Raw genomic sequence first — 23263 nt, 5'->3', positions numbered from 1 at the left:
TACACTTTTAGTCCTTCAGCTTATGTAACATTTCCTATACACTGATTTACACACGTATGATTGATTGTGTCTGAGTAATGTGTGTGTGAAGCAAAGTGCTCGGACCCCCTACCCTGGAATGAGTGGCGCTATATAAATAATTCAATGCATCTGAGAGAGTGGTTATGGAGACTTGGTCACTGTTAAAGGGTGCTAGTGTGAGAATCCGTGGTGGATGTGGTCATTGGGGGGGCGCCAACAAACTTTGTCGCACAGGGCACCACCAGCACTAAAGCCGGCCCTGGTTCAAACTAGACTTGCAGTGTATTGAGCCTTATAAGTTCCTGATTTTTTATACCTCTAATTCCAAGGAAGGTCTTTCTTAATTTGTCTTTCCTTCATGTGGTGCCAGCATAGGGGCGTAGTTAATTAGATATTACGACTTACCAGAAGAATTGGGAATTGCGATCATGATTGCCCCCTGGTTAATCCTCGTTTCATAACTCTGATATTTTGGCTGCTTTCAGCAACGGAAGTCTTCAGCTGTAAGACACCCCATTTCTGGTGTTCCTTCAGATTTTGTAACTTTAAAGTGGGCGGAAGCTCATGTCACTGAGCCCATCAGAATTAATAAGCTGTCATAATAGAAGTGTTCAGCTACAGCAGCATTCTCTCTATGCTGGCCTACGTGAGTCATGCTGTAGAGCCTCAAGCGAACTGGTTGCCAGTGACACAAGAATGTTTTACTGGTAAAGGCTTGTGGACTCTTTCACGATTAGCTCCTTTGACATTCAGTGCTGAAGTTCACATGCAACACTCCACCATGGTCTCTTTACTAAAAGCTTGAACTTTGTACTGTCCCACTTTTGTGAGGTGAGGTGAGCGGGGGGGGGGGGGGTGAGGGGGGGAAGGGGGCAGGCTGTTCCGTGTTGCTTGTGAGTTGTGACCAAACTGTGGCATGCTGCTCTCAGTCCTACTTAGCAACTGAATGACAGTAGAAGCTCCAACTGAGTATAAAAATCTTGCTTATCTACAAACAAGCACTGTGTTGGGCTTAATTACTCCATGCTGAGGTTAGGCGGGTTTAAGCATACTACTTCCATTCAATATTGTTTGCTTAGCTCTTGCTTAAGTCCTGCATCACACGAGAAAGCTGATCTTCAATGCGGGTTAATGGAGCGGAAATAGGGGCCAACGCATCTAATACAATTTTACAAATTGTATCAGTAAGAATATCTGAACTTTCAAATGTAGCCCCTCTTCCAGCACCCCCCGTGTGTTCTGTTTGGCCTGGCTATTGTATGATATTGTCTGGTTCTCTTACCCTTGGGTGACTGAACCTTCAATTTAAGATCAGCTCCTGCCGTCTCGGGACGTTTCCTCTTTCCCCCCACCAATTGCAAAGGTCCATTGCTCTCCAAAATTGGGTTGAAGACCTGCTTTTTTCCCTCATATATGGCACCTGATCCAGCCTGGTTCACAATTTTAACGGTGGGTGAAAGGGGGTACTTGAGGTCTGAGTTCAAGATCCGTCTCAATCGTGTTGTTGCCAAGGTCAACAGTAGCGGAGGGAGGTGAGGCAGAGTGGGGGGCTAGCGAGAGTCTTCGCTCTGCCAGCTCTATTTCTTTATTAATGGTCCCCACTGCTTTTTGAAGAAAGCTATTCAGCGTGGTGTCAGTGGGTTTTATGGCGGGTGTTTTATTTGTCTCCCCATAGTTTTACTAAAACAGGCTGGACTCCAGATGAAATTTGACCCACAAGAACCAAGAAAACCACAGTAAAAAATAATAGAGGGATAAACGTTTTTACCATCTCAATGTATCACAAAGCAGGTGGAGTCCAAAAACCAAGAGGCGTGGATGGGCCTGCCCTTGGCCCGGGCTTTGCCTGGGTGCGTCCATTCACGTCCTGCGCTGCGGGAGCCCCGAGCTAGCTTAATCCATCTCCTGTCGTGCTGAGAGCATCAGTGGTGGCCTGAGTGCTGCAAGGATAATATGACCTGGAGTCCTGCTCCCCCCTGGAGAGGCAAGACAGGCAGAGTCAGCCTTGATGGGCTCGCGTACTGCCGGAACCCCGAGTTGCTTAATGCGCCTCCTGGTGCGTGAAGAGCGTCGACGGTGGCCTGAGTGCCGAAAGGATGCCTGGGACCTGGAGTCCTGCTACCCCCTGGAGCGGCAAGTCAGAGTCGGCGATGATGGGCTCCCGCGCTAGCTTAATGAGCCTCCTGGCACGGGAAGAGAGTTGGCGGCGGCCTGAGTGCTGCAAGGATGCCTGGGACCTGGAGTCCTGCTCCCCCTGGAGCGGCAAGGCAGAGTCGGCGATGACGGGCTCCCGCGCTATCTTAATGGGCCTCCTGGGGCGGGAATAGAGTTGGCGGCGGCCTGAGTGCTGCAAGGATGCCTGGCACCTGGAGTCCTGCTCCCCCCTGGAGCGGCAAGGTAGGCAGAGTCAGTGATGACAGGAAGGTCTTCTCCTCTAGGGACCCATTCCTAGGGACAGCACTGCACCTGATACCCATTTTAAGACCCAATAATCTCCTTTCAGAAAAGCGCTGAATATTTAGTTTTAATGTTGGCAACGTCTAGTTGGAAAAAGATTCCATGAAGTCCAGCCCACCCCATCAGTTAGACGCTGCAGCAGACATGTAGATATCCAGGTGCCCACTCAACAAAAAGTAGTGTACGAAACAGGACTCACTTGTTAATCTTGTAGGGACCGGACTAGTATCTGAGAAAACAGTGGTTCATTTCGTATATCTGCCCAAATGATGTACACGCATTACACTTTGCACGGAGCTCCAGGCCATCTGCACTAACATTCAATGGGTTTTCGCAGTTCATATCTTGTGTGTGTATATGATTGATATCTATTCTATACCTGATATCAGGCCCTCCTGGTGTTTAGGAACAATGATGCACTATAATGAATGAGCACTTGGAACCACAGCTTGTATTTATTTTCTACCATAAAGCACATCAAATACACAAGCTTCTCTTCATGAATGTGATCCTCGTCATATACACAGGGGCATCTCAGGGCAATCCAGAAGGTTTAAAAGAGCAGATTCAATTAGCGTGTTCGGTGCAGGATAAAAGGTGATTGCTGGCTGTTGTGCGTGGAGCATGAGAATTTTCATATTAGGGTGCAGTTGTATTTCTCAGACTCCGATAGGGCATAGTGTGCCATTAATCCTATTAACTGAGAAGTTAATCTTATTAGCTGGGATAGTTATCGGCGTCCGCCGCTGCATTTCAATGGATAATTGAATTCAGAAGGAGTGGATGGAAGCAAAGAGAGCCCGGCATCCGTAAGAAAAGGCAGTGGGAAGCGGCGGGCATCATTGCGGAACCCGCTAGAGCCCCCCATGGACCCAGCACCGACAGTCCTGTAGGTACCGAGCAAGGAAGTGTGAACCCATAGATCTGAAATCCTCCGGGCGGGGGTCTCTGAACAATACCTGGTTATTTGAGTTTTAAAAACTGCTTGCCACCCATAAAAGCAGCGCCAACATTAGGGATGTCTCCCCCATGGATTCATATTTGAGCATGAAGCAATGTCATGTAACCAATGATGATAAACTACAGCTCTGGTAAACTAAAAGACGGCATACATATTTTTCCCAGAAATAACATGTTGTCTTTACTATCAATGTTTTACATGCTGCTTGACTGTCCAATTGATCTCCTGTTCCATTAGTCTTTAGAGGCCGGACTGGCAAGTGGAATGCACGGTGCATAAGTCAACGTGTTGGAGATGCAGGATTACCATGTGTCTAAACATGCGATGATAGAGACATCAACATTGACTGTACAGAGATGACCATGCCCATAACACCTAGGGCCTGATTACGACATTGGCTGTGCGGCGCTAGATTCGCCCCGCCACTGCACTGCCAAAGCCGTTGTCAGGCCACCCACTAGATTAGGAGCTTCCTCCTGTTTGGCGGGCTTTGTTTTAGACGTTTCTGCGACGGTGCCCTGAAGATAGGCACCGGAATGGGAATGCCAAAAACAGTTCCTGCATGGTATAACTGAGCTGCATGTATAGAGGGGGGCACATGTTGTGCCCCCCTGCATGCACCCCAGGACACAGAGCCACAAGGGGGTCCTTTGTTTTCTCTCTGCCAGGATTTTCATGGAGAAGGAACTGCCATGAAACCTGTGGTGGAGAGGAAACTCCTAATGTGCTTGGTGAGACTGCGGCGGTCCCGCCAAGGATATTGATGCGGCCTGACTGCCGCAACACCACAGCTGCGGTGGGGCAATGGCAGTCCGACCGTCCTAATCGTTATAGGGTGGCCAGGAGACCGCTTCCATTGCACCCCTATGAGGCTGGTGGTCAGTGGACCGCCAGACTCGTAATTAAGCCCTTAGACACAAGTGAAGTGTATGATAGTGGGAGACAATGCAGGACTGACACATTAAGCAAGACATTACTCTGATTTTAGCAGACATTCCCCAGACTCAGTACTTTAAAACCAATCACCATAAACACATGGGCGAAACCTGTGCACTGCTTAGCAACAGGTTTAGACTCACCATGATTTTCCATAAATTTTCAAAACGATTAATGATTTATCTTCTCTGTTTGGTTTCAGAACAGAATCTGTCGCTGAGAAGATGCTCACCAACTGGTTTACCTTCCTGCTGTATAAATTCCTTAAGGTAAGGGAGATGTACACATGAATATTCATAAAACGTTTAAGAGTCCCAGCCTTTCCAAGTACTAGGTCTTCGTTTACTGATGCCTGTCTCCTGCTAATGTAGACTCTGTGCAGAAGGTTTCGGAGAATCAGAGCAACCTGTAAGAGCGCATCAAAGCACCGGACACACAACCGCTGCTCACACATGTTGCTCCTTCAATCCTCAACTATATGAAATCGCCAGAGGCCTGCAGAGTTGTTAGCACAACTGTCAAACAAATGAGTAATTTCTAGGGACCCGCAGTAATGTAATATATTTTTTCAAGCAGTTTGATTTATTTTATCCTTTGACAGCTTTTGTGTTTTTTAATTGATGTGATATTTTTATTTCTTTTAAAGTTTCTTTGGAGTTGTTTGTTTCTTCTGGCATCTGGCTTCTGTTTTCCTCCTTTGTCTGCGGCCTCTGTCCACACAGTGAATGGAAACAATGGCAGTCGATTAATTGGTCTGCATTGAGCATTTCTGGGCATCAGGCCAACATGTAATTAACTTTCCGGTGCCTGTAATTCTTGTGATATGTACAGAAACGTTTTGAAATAATCATTCTAATATGTTGGTTTTTGATCAGTATGGAGACTTCAGTGTATGCGTGTGTGTGGTTGTTTGTGTTTGTTATTGTTATTTTCTTTTACCTCTGCCATCAGTGTTTTCACTGACAACGTGAGTACTTTGTTGGCTTGCTCAGTGCCAGACTTCAATAAAACAAGAGGTGATCTAGGCGGGCCAAATTGGCTGTCGTTCGCAGCAGCCATAACTATTTGTCAACATTGCTGAATAATTGTGCATTTGATACATGAATTAGAAAACTATTGACTTTACATGAATGTTGGTGTTTACTACATTCCCCTCAACTTGATTAGAGGGTTCATGGTTCAAACAGGTTTCTGGCAGCTCTGCCGCTATATGAAGAGCACATTCCTAATAGCATGGCATGCTGTTGGGCAGCACAGATGGGTGAGATGCTGGCACACTGATCTCCTTTCAAGGGAACAGTTCCCATCTAAGTATTTTTGGTGCAATGTTTAGGCTTCTGTTGGTTGGATTACAAAAGGAATGTAGAAAGTGATGTGCTGTGTCCAGGGCCCCAATGTGTCAATCTCTAGCCACCATAATTTTTTATGGTCCAGCTTGACAGCCCAGTTGTCACCTGACAATTATGTGATTACTCCTAAAGAGGGGCTTTGGGTCCACCTACATGGTGGGATCCAGGAGTACGTGTTTTGATTGAGCAGAAGTTGTATGCTTCCACAAAAAAAGTGCTTTGCATCCATCAGTTGTGATCATTTTATTTATCCAGCTGGTGGAGCTTCACTTGTAGGGGCATGCACATGACATTGTAATTCTGCAAAAGTGTCTTAGGTAACAAGATCATTTATGGTGTTTGACTTTCACTGGTGGCAGTCATTCACCTACATGGAATTTTAGGTCAGACTTGACAGTACAACTGTCACCGATCCTTGTAACCTACATCAATATTATTCTACAGTTCTTTGCTTCCACACAAACACAAATGTTATTTGCTTGTAATGCTCCACATTACAATACAACATTTCTTTAAAGCCAGACCTATTGTCACTGCCAATGCTTGTCTGACTTTATGCTGATTTTGGCACCCTGACTTCTCTCCCAGACATAATATAACTTTGTTGCAAAGGCTGCTTTACTGTTGAACATCTGCACAACAGCGGAGCCAATTGCCTAGTATTAAACAGGTTGTCACAGTTTAAACTATAAACTTATGCAAGGTTTTTCTCCTGCAGGTGGGACTGTGCTTATAGGAGCTATATTCAGGAGTAGGCTGTCCTTAAGGGTGGAGGGAGCGGTCCCCCTAACCTTTTTACAGACATAAAGAGTGTGTCAGGCTGAGCAAAGGTCAGCCAGGCAGACACTCTTCGTGTTCAGATCAGGCAGCCAGGCGCTATATATATGCTAAATATGCAGAGGCCTGGCTACTTTAGCTGAACTTTTTTTGAAGGATTTCACACCTTGTGGGCGTGACCTCCTCCGCCCTGCAAAGTGCCTTAAGGAAGCATCACTGATAGCCTCTGTTCTGGGCAATTCAGTTTGAAGCCTAGAAATGCCCAGGACTGAGTGTCAATCAGTGACACCTTGTCACAGAGTGGGGCGGGGTCAGAAACTCTCACTGAGCCCAGTCCACTCTGTGACAAGTAAGCAACTGCCACCTCCTCTCATTGGTGTCCCAACCCTCCAGGAATTGCAGAGTCTTCACTACTGCAGGCCAGTAATTTTTTTTTTAATGTGTCAGTATGAATGAATGTATGTGTATTAGTGTGTGCAGTCTCTGCGTTTGCAGTGAAGAGCGGGGGGTGCTGGTGAGTATTTCTTCCATCTGCCACCCTCTCACCGCAAACGCATTGCGGAGTGGGGGGGCTGTTGCTGTCCCGAGACAGCCGCCGCATGGGGTGGACTGCCCCCCCACTCCCCTCTAGCTACGCCATTGGTTATTTTTTCACAAAGCCATCCGATACTGCTGTAGCCTTGTTCTTTGGGGTAGGTCCACTTGCATCGTTCTTAAGTTTGGTGTTGAATTATAGGAAAAAGCCCCAAGGATCATTGACAGGCAGTGTCTTGCTTTTCTGCTCTGATTTGTTCTGAAACTAAAGATTGATAGCCAACTAGAGCAACCCATGAAGTGTAACATGCTCAATGTACTCGATGCAAAACTATTTTTGTATCTGCTTTTGTTGCTGCCACATTCCAGAATCACCAAGGACCACCCAGTAGTAGTCAGGGAGTGGGCGTCCGCTTGTGAACTCGGTAGTGTTGGCTCACATGCAACCAACACCAAAGGCCTTCATTACTGTGCTTGGCCCTACTAATCCACTCAAGCAATCAAACCAATTGTATCTTTGACTCATCAATGATCTGGAGCAAAGGCGTTTGCCTCGTTTTATGCAAAGGCATCTCAAATATTCAGGGTGGGTCGTAGGTTTATTTATGCGTACGTGGATGTTGGACAAACCAACATAATTTGTCATTTCTGTTTGCATGCTATGCTCACCATCTTTCAGCCATGGACACTCGAGAACAGACGAGTATAGTTGACTAGTGCTCAAGTAAAAGGAGAGCTTCACTACATATACCAGGAGGCTATCATCACTTGTACTGGGTAGCTCAATGCATATACTAAAAACATACACCTTCCTAAAGGAGGATCTCGTCACATACACGGGAAGGCCCTCACGGCATACTGCAAGAGGATCCCACCAGATATCTACCAAAGGAGGACCTTAACACCTATCTAGTTGGAACCAACAAAGGACGACCTTAGTCTCTCTATTTTTCTCTACATAGGAACAGTGACTCCAGTGGGATTTAGTTGCTAGAGAATCTCCTTTGAATCTGTCCTCCATCTCCACATCACATCACATCACAACCATCGCTTGTTCGGTTCCGACCCAGGTAGGGATGAACGGTGGCACAAGGCACTGTATGGTCTACCACGTCTTTCAGCAATCAGTAAATGATGCTCAAAGTGATAAACTATCATACAGACTGATGGGAAAATCTGGAGTGCTTAGCAAAGGTGCAGGCCCTAGAACCATTTTCTTGCAGCCTGTACTGATCTTCAGCGAGAATGAATCTACAGCTGATAGAAAGCATCTTCTTTTCGGTGTTTTATAGTCAAAGGTCGGATTGTACCATTGCATGTTTTAGTGGCTGTCTTTGTTTCTGTCCGAAGACTATCATCTTTGGAAATCCTGATCAGTAAGGTAAAGGAAGCCTGGAAAATCAATACAGCCACAAGTGGAAAACCTGGCAACATGTGAGACGGCTTTACAGCTCAGCTGGTTGAGGTCCTGCTTCAAGCATCTTCTGTTCCTGGGTTTGTACCTCAACAGCGATGACTGAGAGTTTCATACTTCAACGTCACTAAAGTATGGACTACCACCAAGTTGTGAGTCAATCTCAGTTGTTATTAACACATTGAGATTGAGTTGTTTGTAGTGCGTATGGTGTCTGTGGTTAATACTGTGCAATATTGATCATCTACTGCAATACAGAGACGTGGTGAGCCCAGTCATAGGGTGAAGCTGTGCACCTGCTTTATTTGAAATTGAAGATCTTTTCTAGAACTATTCCTAAGATTCTTCATGAATCATGTGATAAACATGTTCAATTATATAGCATTCATGTTCTGTGGTGTCCGGGTAGTTGTGTGTGTGTCTGAATGTGCCTCTGTGTGTGGTGGTATGCTTATCTGTGTCTCTGCAAATTTGTATGTTTTCTGTCTATGTGTGTGCATACCAATGTGTATTGGTGTGCCTTTTTAGGTCTCGCCTGACCCAGCGCATGCGCTGGTCTGGCGAGACTTTTTCAGAGCGCTCCAAAAAGTACTACCAGGCCAGCCTAGAGCTACAGTGCATGTGCGCGGGCACGCGCGCCGCGCTTGACCGCGATTACTTTCACTTTCACTTTGATGTTTGATCGCAATCACTTTCGCGGCCGCACGGCCACGAGGCATAGCCAATAGGTCTCGCTTTTGGAACCTTATAAGTATTTAGTTATGCAACTGTTGCATGGCTAAACACTTACAAGGTCCCAAAGGCGAGACCTATTGGCTATGCCAGTGCTTGTTTGTTAATGCATGTAGTGCAGGAATTGAGGAGGACTCAACAGGATCCCAGATCTGGCAGTTATGATTTAGCTGGATCCACAGTCTGGGCTGGATCCAGTGAAATATGCTTAATTTGTCGCCGTGAATGCACTTTTTATTTACTGTTGCAGCTTCCCAAAACAAACACCATATTTAAGGGGCCATGAGCCTTCCTTTTGGGAAATCTCACATGGGAATATGCATGCATTCGAAGAATGTCAATGTATCAAGATTTATATAAAAAACAATTTAAATACCACTTACTAGTTTTTTATAATTTAATTTTTTAATTTTACAGCGCTAGTAATCCCGGTGTTAGCGCTTTACATCACACACCCGTTATACAGTGAGAATAAATCATAGCAGTGTGTAAATCATTGTACAAGATATGTTACATAATCCAATGAGGGTTACAAGGTGTAGGAGTCACACATCATTCTGACTGGTAGGCATTATATGGTAAGAGTGAAAGGTCGAGAGAAACAAAAGTCTGGATTCAAAACAATGAACTGCTAGGGTTTGTCTGTACTAATAAGACTTTATTGCTACCCAAAGTAGCTATTTTTAGCAGCCTTATGACAAAAGACTGATGGGAATACGTTCTAAACCCATTCATTGCAGCTCCTTGGTGCTTATATAGCTCACTGTGCTATATTAGGAGGATTGCAATATATGAACTGCAATTAAAAAGGATCTGTGTGTCAAAAGCAGTACATATCAAGATAAAATAAAAATCGGTCATCTGCATGATGCATCATATGCTTTGCTGTCGGCACATTAGCCCTCTATGCTACTTTAGTGGTTAAAACTGGGACTAGACAAAATACAGATCTCTCCAGCAAGTGCATTAATCACTAGCGATATCTCACCATTAGTATCCACTGAGACTTACTGGCCACTCAAAAATTTCTGCAGCAGGTGCCTTAACCTCATAAGATATTTTAAAATGCAGCCTATGTAATCGATGAAGCTTGAACAGATTTCTGTTGACTGTCAGCCTCTGCATCGTATGACTCCTCCCCTCTTGACAGGGGCCATTATGACTCCACCCATTTTCCATTGCCACACATTTACCACCAATTTTTGGGTTCCCAGTTTCAGCACTGCATACATAAGTGTATCTGTGTTTGTATGTTCCATATACACGTGTGTATCTATATGCTTGTCCCTTCTGTCTATACGTGTGTGTCAGTGTGGCAAGTAACATTTCAGCTATGGACAGACTTGCCAGTCACTCATGCACGTTAGTTTTCAGTGCTCGTCATCGCCATGCAGCTGACCGATTTCTACTCTGAGCCGTGAAAGCCCAGTTTGACCATTATAAAGTAGATTTTAAAAAGTAGGCAAGCGATTTGCAAGTGCGGCGAGTTGATCTCCGAGTCTTGTTAAATCTGCAGACATGCCCGTCACCTCGATAACTCCAGGTATTTGGGAAAAATCCCCTGCCGCTCGCATCACAGCCGTGTTCAGCCTTATCTTCCAAACGCAACATGTCCCCTCTGATTGTCACCGGCCCCCAGCAGCGGTGCAGGAAAAAGGCACAAAGTTTCCAAGGTCCCCGTGAGGTTACCTCAGCGGCTCCCATTATCAGATTCCGCCAATAAGGACGCGGAAGGAAGCGCCTCGCCATGGCTCTGCTCTTGTAATAAGCTTTTTTTCCACTCGGATGCTCGTCTCCCTGCCTTGGCGCATCCGCAGGGCAGATAAGGGCAACTGGGTGGATGATAGAAGCAGCATGCTCCTTCCAGATAAGCTAATTAAGTGGCAGACAGGTGTGGTAAAGGTGCCTGGAAGAGCTTCTGTCTAGAGATTGTGGGTATTTTTGCCGTGAGATGTTTTGAACGCAGTGCCCATTCTGCACTGGTCCCAGATGTTGTGTATCAACAATAACCAGGGCTAATGGAATTATGCGACCGGAGAGGGCCAAATTATGTGGCAGAGTTCAGTACATTATGGTGCAACAAAAGGCAAATTATGCAGTATTAATGCAGCGCATTTTTAAAAAGTATTACTTCATTATTTCTTCATTTTTAAACTTGGCAATACTGTCTGCAAATAGGTTGCACCTCATTAGTACCAGTTTAACTCTCAAATCTATCAATAAGCAACAGAAAGAGAAGTTAGAGAACCAGTCCAGTTTTGCAAAGGGACATCCACTGCGCGGCAACATTTATCGCTGCATTTTTAGTAGCATATGAAACGTTTGAGCCAGAAACGAAATTTGTTTTTCTGTTAAAATCTGTGGATAATGCAGCAGATGATGGATTATGTGGCATATGCCACAAATCTATAATTATGACAACATCACCTCGGCTGCACAATCGCATAATTCCAGTGGCCCTGACAAATAACCAAGGCAGGAAAGCTCAGAGACATGAGGTGAGACCGTTTAAAAATAACGATTAATAAGGGTAAAATTAAGGAATGAAAGATAGGCCCTGAACCGCAGACCTTTTACCAACGGCAGCCATTCTCATTACTTTGACTTCTGTGGATCCCAACTGCATCGCTAATAAAACTGACCTAGGCAATTTCTAGGATTTGAACCTAAAAGAAATGCACAAAAATGGACTAAAAATACAGAAACAAGCAATCATCAAACAACCATATAATTGATGAAATATTGTATTTCATTTACAATACACAATATACAAAAATATACATTTTAATTGAAGATTAGACCTTTACAAAATGTGGTTTTATTTCTAAAATATGAAGCACTACGTTAGACTTTAGCCTATCACTTTGTCTTTTTTGCTCTATTTTTGTCAGCATATTCTCTTTTCATCTGCTCATAGCAGTGCTTCAGTTGATGCCACTGATAGGCCATACTAGAATCTGTAAGCTGTACTTGGTCTGCTTACACAAATCAAGCTAAGTATACCATCTTAGGGTCCTATTCTCAAAATGCATTTTGCATTTTGTAGTGTGTTTAGTAGTACTATGATAGTACTACTCAAGTAATAAATAATGCTGTTCACTAACATCCGTGTGGAGGGCTCCACCTCTCATATTTTCTGTGCAGGGACCTCCACCCAATTTAGGGAGTCTTAAGGAGGGGTTTTGAAAGGAACATGCAACCACCCTAAAAATAGCAAGCCCCTTGCTATTCACAATGCACACCTATCAAAATTACAACCAAAAAAGACAAAACAGTTGTAAATACACTCTAGCTCAGAACTGGAGTAAGTCCAGAACCACACATGACCAGCCACTGGTACTGCAATACCCTTCCATAGACATTAATCAAGCTAGGGACTTAGACTAGTATCCCATGGGAAATAATTGTAAAATTAATAAATGTATTTGGACTTTTGAAAATTATATATAAATTATAAAAGTCAAAATACATGAATTCATTTTAACATTATTTCCTATGGGATACTATTTTAAGTCCCTACCTTGATTAATTTCTATGGCAGGGTATTGCATTATATATATATATCTATATATCTAGATATCTATCTATCTATAAATATATATATATATATATATATATCATTGCAAATGCTCCGAGCAAAGATGAAAGACAACTCAACGAGCCCACTGGTCAGATTTCAGGTATTTCTTTAATCCATGACAAAAAGACGCATTTCAACCACATCCATGGTCATATATAGCTCCAAATTCTTCAGAAAGAAGAGATGGCACTCTTGAGGGATGAAGGTAACTCGGTTTAATCAGGCGAGTTACCAGTACAACGGACGCGTTTCAGCTTGCGCCTTCATCAACATTCAGAGTAATAGCAGCACTTCCGTGTATTTAAACATTCAATGTCATTACAACTTCCTGTATAATTCAAGATTTCATTAACATATACAAGGGACAATGTTAAAAGTCGACCACTTTTGATCTCTGGCGTGCCATTTTATAGCGTGTACGATTTCCAAGTCCTCAAAGTAATCATAGTCATGGACATGGGACAAAGCATGAAAATCACATTTCTTCCATACGCGCCATCTTAAAACGGATATCTTTTCCGTGATTTATATATCAGTGGTAATAATATAATGATAGGCCTACATCAAAATAACACTTTCTTATTGCGCTCTGTATGAGCCATTGATTGGACAAATTAATATATCAATTATTTTTAGAATCTTTCTATCACCCTTTATTCTTTCAATTGACCATATGCAATTTAGCACTGTCTGAGCTCGTTATTCAGAGCCACAAACGGTGAATAACATAATTAATATTTAGCTCTGAATGAACTTATGTTGTGTTAAAAAATTAAGCAGAAATCATTATTTGAAAAACATTGCCCCTACTTCTCCTAAACAAAGCGACAACAAACACAAATAAATAATATAATAATAAATTCTTCAATCCATAATCTTTTCTTTTGTTATTTTAGGAACTTTGTGTCTTTCCTAACACAGGGTAAGTTTTTAAGATATGCCAATTATGTTGCATGATTTTATTCATTGCTCCATCATCTCTGGAAAAGGTGGTGATGAGTCTTGACTCTCGGTCTAATTTTTCTTCAATAATCTTGTCTTTAAGTAAAGTAGTCCGTGACACTTTCTCAGCTCTTTCTTGAGCCTGTTTCAAAACGGTATCAGAATATCCTCTCAATCTAAATATATCCATAGCAGCCTGTGCTTCCTGTTCATAATCATGTATTCGGGTTCAATTTCTTTTTAATTTTAGTAATTCACCATAGGGAATACTACGTTTCAGCAGATTAGGGTGGCTGCTGAAATATATATTTTATTTAACATTAAAAAACTATATAAATAATACATATATATTTTAAAATATTGTGATAACTGTTTTTAATTATAAAAATACATGTAACTTTATTTAAAAACAATTCAATAATTCAAATTAATTCAATGCATAATTTTTGATACCTTTTAATACATAATAATAAATGTAAACATTTTGCCATAAGTGGGCACTTTTTAAAATAAATATTTAAAAAAATATTTTACTTAAATATGTGTTATTTGAATATTTAACTCAAAAATAAGTTAATAGTGCTGTAGCATTTTACAAATTTTGTTCTGTATTTACAATAAATGTATACAATTAATGACTATTAATATGTAACATAACAATATTTTAGTAATTTTTTAAGTGGTATAAATGGTTTTACTATTTCTCTATACTTTATCATACAGAGATCTCTAACTCAGTGCTGGAGACTTTTGCCTACCTCTACCTATGTGTCATAAGTTACTAGCAGTAACATTGAACTCATAAATGAGACTCAACCCTCTGCATTTAGCAGGTGCAGACATGCAAGTCTACAATTTGAAGTACATTTACACTTGCATTTAGGGTGATTCTTTTGATATATTTTTCCTGTTTGAGACTGCAAGGAAATGCTTAGTGAGCCCAAATACCAAACAATACAGATGACCCCTATCTGCTGTCAAAAATGCCTAATACTCCAGGGCTATGTATTTTTGCATTTTCAGAAATAACTGCCCTACCATGGGTCTAATTCTAGAGAACAAAAATATATATGCATAACAGTGTCAAAACAACATGTGCCCACTACTGTGCAACCACCACACAGGTGAATAAACCAAGCAGGGCCATTAGTCAGGACCCTGCAACGCCTGAGGCGCGGGGGGCAACCCTCCAGGGGTGCCCCAGACCTTTTATGGGAGCCCCATTCAACCCAAGGCCAATGAATAGCTGTACGATCTGAAATACTCAGAGGCCCCTCATCACATTCTGCCAGGTGCCGCCATCAGTTTTCTTTATGGCACTGGAACAGAGTGCAGCGAGATCTCCACGGGCAGGTTCGCACATTATAGTGGGTGGTCCTAAGGCAAGTAGAGGCCTGTGTCTCCAGTGACCCAGCAGGCTGGCCAGCTAACTATGAATTATGCCAAAATGTATTCATGAATATGTTACATTTTGGAATTGCAACTTTTGCATTGTTTCAAAGAATTTGTTTAGTCTTTAATTTAGTAATTCAAATAAAATGTATTTCTCTTTTTGCATGTCTTTTCAAATGAGTTAAATATTTTATTAGGTGGGCGGTATTTAATGAGGTCGGAGCGGTATCCATTCACCCATGCAGCAAAAACAAAGTCTATATTACATGTTAGATAAAAAATGCAATTAGAAACGAAACTCCTGTATCTCAAAAAGGAACCAATCCTTTTAAAAACGACCCGTTGTATAAGTGTAGTGGACATGTCAGGTGATCATGGACCTGTTCATAAAATAGAATGATACACTTTTTGCTATAATTTTGAGCAAAAAGGCATTTTTCCTAATAAGTCAGACTGAACACTACTCTGTAGATCCTCTTACTGTTACTATTGATCACTAAACGTTATACTGGATGCCCCTCGTGTCACTAAATGTATTTGCGTGGTCCCTTTGTCTTCTTAACATCACTGAATATTGCACTGGACCATCTTCCATTTTACGTTTACACATAGACATAAGAAAGATTTGCTGCAAACCCTATGCCAGCAGGCCTAAAAGAGGGGTTGGTCACATCTGTGGGGAAAAGGCTACATTTCCCATCTGCACCCTGGCTAACATGATGCCCAGGGCCGGACTGGCTGTAGCGGGCACCGGGCAATCCCCCGGTGGGCCGCACGGGTGGGAGTTGGTTTTGGTCCCCTGGGTTCCGTTTTTGTTACAGGGTCGTTTTTGCAGCGTAGCTGCAAAATCGACCCTGTAACAAAATCGGCCTGGCAAAGAGCTCGGCCGCACACCTAACCCCCCGGGGGGCCGGCCGAGCACTTTGCCAGGGCCAGTTTTGGTTCCCAGTCTGGCCCTGATGATGCCCCACCTCAAGTTTGTCTACGGGAGCCAAAGAAATGACGAAAGTCGGAGGTCATCAGCTCCAGTGTCCTCTTGCAATATGCCATGCCAGGGTTTAAACCAGGTCACATGACTGAAACAGCCTTACTTGGCATTTGGCAAACATCCTGGAGATGGCGGATGATGTATCCGTCGGGTATTCTAGACCTTTTGGCAGCGTTTGACACATTAGACCTCAATATCCATATTGCCACGCAGTCTATAGAGGGGGCGGTTAGTGATTACAGCCTCTGTTGGTCTACTCATTCTATAATGGACAGGCTTCTTTCAGCTATTCCTTATCTCGGTCTGCTGTGGTCGACACTCATCCTTACCAAGGGTCTTGCCTCTCCCTGGCCCTGGTATTTTTCAGCAAGGTCCCCTGTTCAAATATTTGGCTGAATTACAAATCTCATTTCAATTGTGCACCAATGACACTGAACTGTTTCTTAGCACTTCTCATGTCCCAAGAATCTCCTAGCAGTGCAAAAGACTTGCTAGCTAATCGTTAACTCTCATGTTGATTGATACCAAGTCTTCCATGTTCACAAGCTGCAGTACCTATACAGCGACAATAAGTAAAAAATGCTACAGGTTGACTGGATGTCGGGCTCAGTAAAAAAGACCATGCTTCCAAGGCCATGTGATATCTTGCCCCACTTCATCCAGCATTTAGAGATACTTTCCCTCATGGAACCACAGAATCCCTTCGTGGGAAACCTTCTCTTCAAATTCTCCGTGAAAGGAAGCCACAGAGGTGAAGTTCAGGTTGTTCAAGCTTGAATAATGTGCCATCTGAATTAATGCAATTAGTATTAAACAATCTTTTGCAACTTTCCTGCATGTTTCTCTGGACCTACCTGCTGCACGGTGATAATATTAGTGCCTAGAGAAGCCTTCTTGGGTTAAAGGAGCAACTTAAGGGGGTCTAGTACTAGTAGTCTAAGTGTTACTGTAAGTGCTTATAGTATAGCAATTTGAAGGCAGATAAGGACTCATAGAACCACGCAACCCATGTCCAAACTACTCATGTCACACAGACAGACATGGTCTCAAGCCTTAACCATGCTTATCCAGTACTTTTGCCATCCTGTGTCTGTCACGGCCCTTTTTGGAATCAATGTCTAAGTAGGTGTGCTCTTTTGGTATAGATTGGACTTGTAAATGTCAGACATTTGCACCACCTCTGTAGTGACAGGTGCCATCTCACCAAGTCACAGTAAAATCAGCTTGCGCATTTCACATCATTTTACAGTGTCTCAAGGCTACGCAATGTGTGGAGGTTGCTTAGCAACGCAGCAGGCAATAAGTTAACATTGTGTGCTACTCACAGCATTGCTGCAGTACATTCTCAACACAACTGTGGGTGCGATTTTGTTGAAAGGGATTTGCAATGCTTTTGAATTAGCAAGGTTGGTTATGAAAGGATGCGCCTGACCCTGTTATATAAAATAAAAACTTAAACAAGATTCCCAACACATAAAGCAAAAAACGTGCTCAACACAGTAGACACTTAATAGGCACTTTATCTTTGAATATTTCTTAGTATGGACACAGGTATTTTTACTCTCAAGGTGATAGAAATGAATTATGATTAACAGAAACACTGAAACTGTTCTGGCAGCACAGAAAGTCTGCTTTTACCAGCAACTTTCAGATTAGGTCAGATAAAGCAATAGTCAAGATGTTGAAACAAGCAACAGCATTGCCATGTTTGAATCCTTTTTCACCTCTGAAAAGCTACTATGTGTGACTCGTTCTCCCACTAACTCAGTTAGGTCGAGAGACTTTTCTGCATTTTCTAGGAGGATCCTCCAGCCATATCTGATGCCTACGCAATGCGGTTGGTGTGTTACTCCGAATGGCAAGATGTCTGCCACTAAGAGGTCACTCATGTTGGGTGCCATTACCTCGGAGAAGTTCCCAAATGCCTGGAAACATGCCATGGTCAATGCATTGCTGAAGAAACCCCCGACAGGTGCCTATAAACTAGCAAACTACCACCCAATCTCCCTTCCCCCTACCCGGCCAAGGTCATGGTAAACAAAATCAGGCAACTCTCTCAATACCGCAACACACACCAGCTCTTAGACACCACACAGTCAGGTTTCTGGCCCAACCACTTTGCCAAGACTGCTGTCACTGCAGCAACAGAAGACATCAGGCTGATCCTCGACCACAGAGCCCTTATTCTGCTTGACCTCTTAAAAGCTTTCAACATGGTCTCCCATTCCACCCAGATCAGAAGACTACATGAAATAGGCATCCAAGGGCCTGACTTTAAATGAATCCACTCCATCCTCACAGGAAGAACAAAGAGTCAGCCTGCCACCCTACATGGCAGGAACCACTTATGTGGTGTTCCCCAAAGATCATTTCTGAGTCCAACGTTATTCAACAGATACATTCCCTCCCTCCCTCACTCAATCAATCAGTCAGGGTTTTTTACGCACGCTACTTACCCGTGAGGGTCTCAAGGCGCTGGGGGAGGGGTTGGAGGTTAGAACAGCTCCGTAGGTCATTTGAAGAGCCAGGTTTTGAGGTCCTTTCTTAATTGGTGCAGTGTCGAGCTTCGTCTGATGCAGAGGGGGAGTTCGTTCCAGGTGTTGGCAGCAAGGTAGGAGAAGGATCCACCACCCGCTCTGGCCTTGTGGATGTGGGGGACCGTGGCTAGGGCTAGGTCGGCAGAGTGGAGGTATCTCTTGGGGGCGATGAAGGAGTTTTGTTTGTTGAGGTATTTGAGTCCGGTGTTATGGAGGGCTTTGTAGGCGTGTGTGAGCAGTTTGACAGGAAACCAGTGGAGGTCATGGAGGTGTTGGGTGATGTGATCATGTCGCGGGACGTCGAGGATAAGTCTGGCTGCGACATTCTGGACAGTCTGGAGATTGTGGAGGAGTTTTTTGTTGATTCTGGCGTAGAGAGCGTTTCCGTAGTCCAGTCTGCTGGTGATGAGTGCATGGTAGACGGTCTTCCTGGTGTCACTGGCAGACCTCATATTGCGCAGCATCAACATGCTCTCCTCTGCAGAGGACACCCGACTGATACTCTCTCTGCCAGACATGACTCCACTAAAAACACAACTTCACCACCTACATGACTACGATAACCACAGGAATGTAATCCACCTGCCTCAAACTCAATACAGACAAAACTGAAGTGGTGATCTTGGAAGGAAAGTAAATGCAGTAACCTCCACTTGCTCCACATTCTTAGGATACTGCAAAAGATCTTAATGTTGCTACCAGAGAACAACAGGAAAATGATTACACAGGACCTGATTACCAGCAGTCATGTCTACGGAAATACACTGTATGCAGGAATCACTAAGAATCTTTTGAACAGTCATTAAACTATTCAGAACACCACTGCAAGACTCATCCTCAACCTACCTCCCTGCACACATATTGCTCCACATCTCAAAGAACTTCACTGACTCCCAATCGATAAACGCCCCAGTTCAGTTTTTGTTCATCTTATACAACAAGCATAAACATGATACCACCAACTGCCATATATAATGTTACATATCACATGGTGCCCTACTATGTCATAGATGCAAATTCATGTAGATACAGCTAGGTTATTATTTCCTGGAATATTGGAGCAACCCAACCCACTAGGACTCAACTGGGATTGATAACAGGTAGGTAGCAAAAGGGCTCAAGATGTCTTTAGGCCGCGAGGGCCATGGAAGTTCCTTAGCATATAATTCCAGCTGATGCTAGGTCACAGAGCCACTGTTTGGTCTTTGAGTGTGACGTTTTGCCCCAATGTATAGCCACCCTCATTTTTGCTAATGGTAGGGCCACTGTCACCATTTTAAATGTTTGACGAGGCCAAGAGAGCCCATCTGGGGGAGGGGGGGTGGATTTCACTGGCTCCCTCACCACTTCTGTGATAGTTTTCCCCATTTGCTCCCAGTAATGTCGAACCAGATCACATACTCAAGCTCAGTGACATAACACAGGCCCCCGCAGCCCCCGCAGTGCGGGAGGCCCCCAAGCTCCAGGGGGCCCACTCAGCACAGCACTCCGGCCCGAGAGCTCCTGAATGAGTCTGGAGCGGGTCCCTCCATATACCTTGCAGGGGGGCCCCCTTAATTTTCATTACGTCAGTGTCCTAGCTAGATGTATGAAGTCTGCCTCCAAAGCCCTTACATCGCACACAGTTCACATCTGTTCTGAGCCCATATATAAACAATTTGGTAGCTGTATAGTACTTTTGTTGCAAATATTTGAAATGTGTAAGACATAGGTTACAGTTACATGTGAGCATACCCGTCAGTGCACAACTAAAGCTCCTATCTGCTGGACTCAACGGGGGCCTCAAGTATGGTGTTCAACTTATCTAAGAGTGTTTCTGAACAGCCATACCATCTCTCTGTGATGCATTATATAATTTAGTGATAAGGTTCCTACGGGGGGTGCTAATAAGCAAAGGCTGGAGTGCCCCCTAGGGCAGGAAGTTCATCAGGGAACTGGGGACACAGCTCTCGTAGGGAAACCCGAAGGCGGTAGTATATGAAGGTCAAAAGTGTGGTCTGGCGTTGGGCGGTGCGAGCAGAGGAGGCCTGGTGCATAAGTCTGGCCTTTCTAGAGTATCATGATTTGCTGGAGGGTGCAGTGTGCTCCAGGCCTTGAGGATCTGGCGCCACTGACCTGAGTGGCCTGAGGACATTGTGGGCTGAGATGTGCCTCGCTGAGATAACGATGTTTTGATCCGCTATTTAATATGACTGCCTGTGCCTGAGGAGCGCTGGATTACACCCAGACCTGCAACTCTACACAAAACAAGACACAGTGGGGCAACTAACTGTGAGTATTGAGCGCTGGGGCCCAGTGTAACCCTGAGTGAAAGGCAGGGACAGGTTTGGACACTTCAGGGGCCTGCCATCTCCACATGCATATCTTCTCATTGAGAGGAAAAATGCTGGCATAAGCAGCAGCAGCTGAGTCATGAGACCGAGTCCAGTCACATCACCTATGCCAAGGGACACAGAAATTATGTGAATGTTCGGTCGCTGCGATTTTCGCATAATTATATGTTTGCCGCATTTGCCACATAATCTATCATCTGCTGCATAATCTACAGATTTTAACAAAAAAAGTGTGTTTCTAGCTCAAACAGTTCAAACGTATAAACACAGCAACACGTGTTGCCACACAGTGAAAGGCTCTTTGCAAAGTTGGACTGGTCACCTTTCTACTGCTTATTGCTATATTTGGGTGTTAAACTGGCACTAAAAATGTGCAACGAATGCGCAGATAGTGTTAACAAGTTTACAATTGACAAAATAATGAAGTAATACTATCGAAAAATGTGCTGCATAATGCAGCATAATTTGCCTTTTCTTGCCACATAATTTACTCAACCCTCCCACATAATTCAGCCCACCACTGCCGCATAATTCCAGTGTCCCTGCCTATGCCCCTATCCTACCTTCCTGAAGGCAATGACAATTAATCTAGTTCACCATAGGAACCTGGAGCCCCTCCATTTTTATATGCGTTTCCAGGCTGAGGTAACAGCAGCTCCTCCTTTGCCCGCACCTGTAATAGATTCGCTAAGTTCGGCAGAAGAACAGGCCTGAAGGGTAGCTAGACTCCAGTGGCACCAACAGAATCCAACTCAAATTGGAAAGAAAGACAAAACTTGCAAAGTTACCCTTCCACTGTTAATTTCACAAACAGAAACCAGCTGGGTAGACTTGCAACATTAGCCAGCTCCTTGAGGTAACATTTCTAAAGTTGTGATTAGGATCGCGTGAGCTGGCTGCTTCAGACTCTCAAGCTGCTTTCTAGGCTGCGGACTCTCATCTGTGAAGCACTGAATTGGCACCTTATACTGTCATACTGACACCCATTATCATTGCTATTTTGATACATCATCAATCTCATTAGTCACCTCAATGTATTTGTGTCTCAGGATTGCTTTTGATAGGGGAGCTCCACTCATTTAAAATTCTGTAGGAACCTAGGATTCTTTATTTTATTGGCTTGCAAAGTGGTTTCCACAAATTAAAAACCAAGCATTGCACATCCTTGCAATGTGGGGGCGACATGTTTCCGCCCCATACCTTTGTTCATTCAGTGTCTTTCTCAGAACCTTGTTTTCCCCTATGTAATCCAATCACAATCTTAAAGGGATTCACAATCTACATCTTTTACATGGGTCAGGTAACAGAGCAAAATTAAATTACTTCTCTTATCTTTGGTGAAGCTGGAAAAATTGTAAAACAAAGAACTCAGAAACAACATATTCCATGTTCATTGAAAAATAAACTAGTGTCATTTTTTTTGTGGCCCACAGAATCTAGATCTCAATACATTGGAACTTTTTGCTGAAGGCTTTTTGATAAAGCGGCATATAATCTACCAGCGCAATCATCTGCATAGCAGATGAATTAGCAAAGGCGCAACGCTACACTTGTTGACTTCCTGGTGGCACATCTATTTACTGGTTTTGATGGTACATCATGAACTGGTGTTGTAAATACAATGGGGAAATCATGTACTAGAACTTGTTGTAAACTAAGTTACTGATTTGATTGGCACAAAAACATCCACAATAATCCATGCTCCGAAATTACCAAAAGGCAACAAAATTAACAAATGCAAACATAAATGAGAGAGTGCATTCTGATGGAAGAACCAGCTGATTGGAGAAGTGTACTGACACCGTTATTTTGATGCCAAGGAAATACAATCTTTATCACTTAGTAAATGGTATACAAATTCTAGAGGGTAAATTTACTAAAAGAGTAATTATGGGAATGTTATTAACTAATACAGTTATTATTTTGGGAGCATTTACTACCACAACAACTCTGATGTGCAAATAGTGCTTCGGGAGGATATACTTTTCCTCACATAGAATTTTGATTTCTTTTTATCCGGTACAAAATATCCACGCAGAAGAGTTCTCCAGCACAGCATGGAATATTCTTAGGCTCCGTTACACATTTGAAATAACCCAGTCGCAGAAGCACTTTGGTACCAATGTCCACTTCACACAAATGTGGTGCGCACTTCCCAGCATCTGTTTACATTGGCAGAGTATTCTGACTGTAATTTCCCAGGTGCAGAATTCTGAAGCCTTCCTAGTTTTGAAAGCAAAACGCAAACCAGATACAGCACCAAATGATCAGTTCATTGCAGCTTTGGCAATGACTTGTGAAGCAAATATC

The 23263-nt window shown here is 43.4% G+C and overlaps 1 protein-coding gene across 4 annotated transcripts in view; it reads left to right on the top strand.

Annotated features, from left to right (window-relative positions):
- PLXNA4 (plexin A4) overlaps window positions 1-23263 on the top strand; it is a 1024340-nt gene that overhangs the window by 854742 nt on the left and 146335 nt on the right. For all 4 annotated transcript variants that reach the window (XM_085653587.1, XM_085653590.1, XM_085653588.1 and 1 more), the window contains one exon: window positions 4578-4644. In XM_085653587.1, the coding sequence (XP_085509713.1) occupies window positions 4578-4644 (67 nt within the window). The remainder of the gene's footprint in view (window positions 1-4577; window positions 4645-23263) is intronic.

The sequence above is a fragment of the Triturus cristatus genome, chromosome 4_1, assembly GCF_964204655.1.
Source record: "Triturus cristatus chromosome 4_1, aTriCri1.1, whole genome shotgun sequence".
Lineage (NCBI taxonomy): Eukaryota > Metazoa > Chordata > Amphibia > Caudata > Salamandridae > Triturus > Triturus cristatus.
The sequence above is the reverse complement of the archived record's forward strand: the minus strand, read 5'-3'. Positions and strand labels throughout refer to the sequence as shown.